General features: G+C 42.1%; 1 protein-coding gene across 1 annotated transcript in view; it reads left to right on the plus strand.

Annotated features, from left to right (window-relative positions):
- The window catches only part of LOC129949842 (uncharacterized), an 11,845-nt gene extending 5,812 nt beyond the window's left edge, over positions 1–6,033 (plus strand). Inside the window, exon 2 of the mRNA XM_056061521.1 lies at positions 5,941–6,033. Coding sequence (XP_055917496.1) covers positions 5,941–6,033 — 93 coding nt within the window. The remainder of the gene's footprint in view (positions 1–5,940) is intronic.
- Positions 6,034–6,261: the final 228 nt, after the last annotated feature.

The following is a 6,261-nucleotide window of genomic DNA, read 5'->3' on the forward strand; positions in this document are numbered from 1 at the left end:
CCCAGTTCGTTCTATAGATTCTGAATTGAAATCCCTGAAAAGGTGATGGGTGTCGATTTGATTTTCTTGGGATTTTTCCAGGATCTGCCATAAAGTAAATATTTGATCAACTGTAGACTTTCATCTTCTAAAACCAGACTGATAAGGAAAGGGCAGAGAAGATTTTATAGGCGATGTTAAGTAGACTGATTCCTCTATAGTTGGTGCAGTTTAGAGGGTATCCTTGTTTGAGGGTCGGGCAAACAATACGGATTTTCTATTCATCGGGCATGCTTTCTTCCGACCATATCTTACAGAAAAGTTTGTGCATGCTTCTAGCCAACTTATCTCCAGCTGCTTCAATGAGCTTGGCATTCAAGCCATCCGCTCCAGCGGCTTTATTAGTCTTCAGTTTAGATATGGCAATCTTTACTTCGTCTAAGTCGGGAGGACGGGATTGTTGGCTTTCGTCGTCTATATCGAAAGGGTCATTCTGCCTGACAGCGGAATTCAGTTCGTCGTCGCCATTACACAGTCTGCAGAAGTGGTCCCTCCATATCCTCAGCATTGACTGCGGTTCGACAATGATGGTTCCACTTTTACTTCATTCCTGCTTTTAAACCTTTCAACATCTTCGACCGCATGCTTCTCAAGGCCTCTCGTTTTCCTTCTGAGAAGTCGGCGTTCCTCTCGCCTCTTCTGCTCATAGAGCTCACGAGCAGCTTCTGTACTTTTATGCAGCGCCGCGCCGTGGCAGCCAGAGGCGGCTTCTCTGATTGCATCTTGGCAATGATGCCACTGTGTGTTGGCTGCAGAGAACTTCGAGAGAGGTTAGTTGAGACTCGGTAGGCGTTCGACGTTGCACCTTCTACCAGTACCTCCCTGTTTTGCCTTGGGTCTGGAAATCCGAATTCTTACCTTGGCTACAAAGAGGTAGTGGTCCGAGTCGATGTTAGCTCCTCGGAAAGTTCGTAAATCCATAATGCTGGAAGCGTTGAGGTGTGGAAAACGCGTAGGTACTGGCTACCATGACGTTTCACCCCGCAGCAAAATATATGAGCCTGAATCCGTTGTCGAAAGTGTTGTCGTGCAGGCTGTTCTTCCCGATTATTCCACCAAAGATGTCTTCTCTTCCTAGCTTGGCATTAAAATTGCCCAGGACAATTTTAATACCGTAGCTAGGTCACTGATCATATGTTTTGTCTAAGAGCTCGAAGAACATATCTTTGGTGTTGTCATATTTCTCTTCTATAGGTTCGTGCGCACATATCAGGCTAATGTTTCCGAATTAAGCCTTGATGCGTATGGTCATGAGGCGCTCATTGAAGCTTTTACGTGGCCAAGAAGTCACCCTGACGGCACAACCCCAAACCTGGAGGGCCAGACCCTAAGTACAACTCCAAGAATGGGGAGCCGGATAGGTCTGCTTTCATAGTTGCGAAGCACCAACAAGCGTCGGATACGGACGGATTTACTGTTGACAACCAACGCAAACGAATTAAGGACAACGAACTTCGGATATGCACGTGGAATGTGCGCCGAAAAATTAGCGGAGGCCATAGACTGCTATAAAGCAGACATCACCGACATCCAGGAAATACGATGTGAATGGGCCGGACAAAAAGAGGATGAAAAACTGCGATATTTACTATGGTGACTGCTACCACGAAAACTAACAACGCTTATTTGTATGCGGCTACGTCATTGCAGCCAGACTTAGGCTAAATTCGGCAACATTAGCCTGATATGGGCGCACGCCCCCACAGAAGAGAAAGACGACAACACCAATGATATGTTCTTCGAGCTCCCAGACAAAACATATCAGCAGTGCCCTAGCTACGATATTAAAATAGTCCTGGGCTATTTTAGTGCCAAGCTAGGAAGGGAAGACATCTTTGGTAGAATAATCGGGCAGAACAGCCCGCACAACAACACTTCCGACAACGGATTCAGGCTCATAGATTTTGCTGCAGGGCAAAACGTCATGGTAGCTGCACCTCAACATCCACACAGAAACTTGGAGTTCTCCAGATCAATCTACCGTCAACCAGATTGACCATATTGCGATCGACGCCAGACACGCTTCCAGCATCAAGGATGTACGAACTTTGTGAGAGGCTAACATCGACTCGGACTACTACCTCGTTGTAACCAAGGTATAGCACTTCGGTACAACGACGAACGGCTACTATCGCCAGAGATCGCAAATCTTTTTCAGACCGAGTTACAAGTAACCTGTCTCGAAGTTCCCTGTCACCACCACAATGTATCGAAAACCAGTGGCAACATTGCCAAGATGCAATCAGAGAAGCCGCCTCTGATGTGCTGGGTTTCAAACAGCCACCAACAAGAAACCCCTGGTTTGATGAGGAATGTCGGCAGGCAAATGCAGCCAAACAAAAGGCACGCAAAGCGGCGCGGCGCTGCATAAAAGGACGAGAGCTGCTCGTGAGCTCTATGAGCAGAAGAGGCGAGATTAACGCCGACTTCTCAGAAGGAAAAAGAGAGACCATGAGAAGCGTGCGGTCGAAGATGTTGAGAGGTATAAAAGCAGAAATGAGGTTCAAAAGTTTTATGAACAGGTGAAACGAAATTCACAGGTACATACACCTAGAACCGAAGGCTGCAAAGACGAAAGTGGACGACTACGACGACCAACCGAATTCCGCTGTCAGGCAGGATGACCCATTCAACTTAGATGACGAAAGCCAACAATCCCGTCCTCGCGACTTAGACAAAGTAAAGATTGCCATATCTAAACTGAAGTCTAATAAAGCCGCTGGAGCGGATGGCTTGAATGCCGAGCTCTTTAAAGCAGCTGGAGATAAGTTGGTTAGGAGCATGCACCAAATTATCTGTAAGATATGGTCGGAAGAAAGCATACCCGATGAATGGAACCTCAGTATTGTATACCCGACCCTCAAACAAGGAGACACTCTAAACTGCACCAACTATAGAGGAATCAGTCTACTTAACATCGCCTATAAAATCTTCTCTGCCGTAATATGTGAACGTCTAAAGCCCATCGTCAGCAACCTCATAGGTCCTTATCAGTGTGGTTTTGGACCAGGAAAGTCCACAGTTGATCAAATATTCACATTACGGCAGATCCTGGAAAAAACCCAGGAACACCAAATCGACACCCACCATCTTTTCATCGATTTCAAATCCTAATTTGACAGCATCTACAAGGACGAGCTGTATGTTTAGTTTTGGAATCCCTGCCAAACTCGTCTATTTGTGCAGGATGACAATGGAGAATTCGCGCTGATCCAAAAAGGTTGGAAACAACTTAGCAGAGCCTTTCGATGACAAAAAAGCCTTAAGACAAGGTAATGCACTGACATCGTCCTTAAAAGAATAGTACAGAGCTCTCGCGTCAACCTTAAAAGCACTATCGCAGCCTGTCAAATAGTTAGCATATGCTAATGACATTGTCTCAATCGGAAGAACTCAGCGTGATGTCAAATGGGCTTTTGTGAGTATTGAGGCAGAGGCGGTAAAAATGGGTTTAACGGTTAATGAGGGCAAAACAAAGTACATGCTGTCGTCAAGAAAGGACATATAACACCGACGTCTTGGTCAAAACGTCACAATCGACAGACGTAACTTTGAGGTAGTCGAGGACTTCGTCTACCTAGGCTCAGCTGTAAACGCAGAAAACAACACCAGCGCTGAGATCAAAAGCAGAATAACTCTTGCTAACCGCTGTTCCTTTGGATTAAGAAAGCAATTGAGTGGTAAAGTGTTCTCTCGAGGGACCAAAGTGTTGCTATATAATAACCTTATCATCCCCGTCCTGCTATACGGTGCAGAAGATTTGCTATGACAAAAGCGGATGAAAGCACCTTGGGTCGCTTCGAGAGGAAAGTTCTTCGTGTGATCTACGGTCCCGTATGCATAGAAGGGGAGTGGAGGAGATGATGGAACGACGAGCTGTACGGGCTGTACAGCGACGTAGACTTAGCCAGAAGGGTAAAAGTCCAACGACTTAGATGGCTGGGTCACGTAGAGTGAATGGAAACCAATGCTCCGGCCCGGAAAGTCTTCGAATCCACACCCACATGATAGCGCAGTAGAGGAAGAACGCGAATCAGGTGAAGCGCACAAGTGGAAGGTGACCTCTCAACTTGAAGAGCGAAACTGGAGACATCTAGCTAGGGAGCGAGCTAGATGGAGAAGTTTGTGGGGTGAGGCCCTAGTTCACACAGGACTGTAGCGCCACGTTAAGTAAGTAAGTAAGTATACTTTAGATTCAGCAACATGTGGTAGTTATATGCTATTAAATTGTAGCTTATATGAAACGTTTGGAAGTTTGACACAGCGCCAAGTCAACAGATGTTTCCATTTGTTAGAATCATTTGCAGCTTACAGATATATGTAACTGTCAAATAATAGACACATAAATTGCAATACAATAATATTACGATCATAAATTGAGATGTACGTCCGTTACATAGTTGCATTGGCGTTTTGTTATTCCAAAAGCTATTGTTTTTTGTTACACCACATTTCATAGTGACAGACATTTTATTTCAAGTCACACGTGAAGGCTGTCAAACGGGATAAACACTACCTTATGTCCGTTTCCTGACTCTAAGATACCTAATTATCAATTTTGAGCCATATCGGCACAGCCGTTCTTGAGTTATAAATAGTGTAAGTATTTATATATACCTACCTATAGATAGATGAACATTGGATCGTAATTATCAAAAGACTATATCAAACAAAACTCCATATTATTGTTATTTGTTTTCACTTTAGTTCCTCATGTAATTTTCTCCAAATCGATGGCACGTGGAACGGACACTCAAATTCCCATAAAATGCATTCATCTCAAAACCATATACTACTACTACGCCCACAACAAACAGTCCGGTCCATATTCCCCTCAAGAGTCTACTCAAAAGAACCAATTATGGCTTTCGTATCGAAGTTCTCTTTTACTACGCTCTGTTTCCATCTTTTTTTCTTGCTAAAGTAATAAATTTATTCAACAAACGGCTGGTTTCCAGTCCATATCCTTCCTTACCAAAAACCCCTTTTAAAGATTGCATATAGTATCGAATATAAATATATCCATCGATAAGGGATGTTTCGACGAGACATTAACTTTGTGTTGTGAACACAGTAGCTTTCGGAATTAATAGCACATCCACCAATCCGCATATGGGTTGAGTATAGTGTTGTTTTAATGTTTAAAGAGATTAAAAAGGATGTACAAAAGCAACAAAAATTAAATCGTCTAGGACCATTATAGGTAGTATCTTGTGCGATGTTTTTATTGGAGAGGAATATGTTAAGGTTTTATGAAGCTCCGATGTGGACATTAAATTAATTGCATAAAAGCTGTCAGTAGTGAATTTGATTACTGACTGTCGATGCTCAACAGATGAGTTTAATTTTCAAGAAATTTAAGGATATTCAAGCTAAGAAAGTACTAAATATGAGGTTTTCAATGGAGGACTTTATAACTCTCGGAAAAATATTAAGTTCAAAATTCATTGGTAATTTAATATAATAAACTATTGACCCAATAAAAATAACTATGTCGACTTTAAGGCTTATCCTTACCTTACAAAATTTCTGTAAACGAGAATTTTAAGTAGAAACGTAGACCCTCTTATAAAGTTAAAAAGGCAAATCAAATCATGAATTCTTATTGAAAGGTTTAGACGAAAAGAAAAAAAAGCAACAAACCAACTGAAAAAGTTAAAAAATAACAAAAACAAATCGAATGAAAATTGAATTAAACTGTCAACATCGAAATGGAAATCGATAAATTGACATCTCACATTAGGGACAGTTCAACTTCTTTGGCAATCTTCTTCTCTTAGTTAAAAAAAAATAAGAAAAGGATTTCTTGAGAAAAAGGAAGGATTTCGAATTTCAAATTCCTATCTAAAATATTTTGCTTTAATGTCTTTTTGTTATTTCTTCATTTGTTTATTCCCAAAGACAGCATTATCATCGGAAGGCTTGAGTGGGAAGGCGGCCGGAACGGCAGTGGCGGCAGCAATCGGCGTCAACAACATAGGCACCCGTGTGTGAATGTGCAACGAAGCAGAATGAATTGTTTTTGCCTAAAAATAAAATACACAGAAGGGTCGCAAGTTCTTGCTTTTGTTTTAAGCAGTTTTTTATATTGTGTGCGCACTAAAGGGGTTATGAATACACTTATAATGACTAAACAAAGTACCAGCAATTATTAAGGAAAGATAAGATTTAAAAATTAAAACATTGGTTTTGAATGTCTGCACATTGTAATGAGTGGCAAAC

Source organism: Eupeodes corollae, chromosome 1 (assembly GCF_945859685.1).
Source record: "Eupeodes corollae chromosome 1, idEupCoro1.1, whole genome shotgun sequence".
Classification (NCBI taxonomy): domain Eukaryota; kingdom Metazoa; phylum Arthropoda; class Insecta; order Diptera; family Syrphidae; genus Eupeodes; species Eupeodes corollae.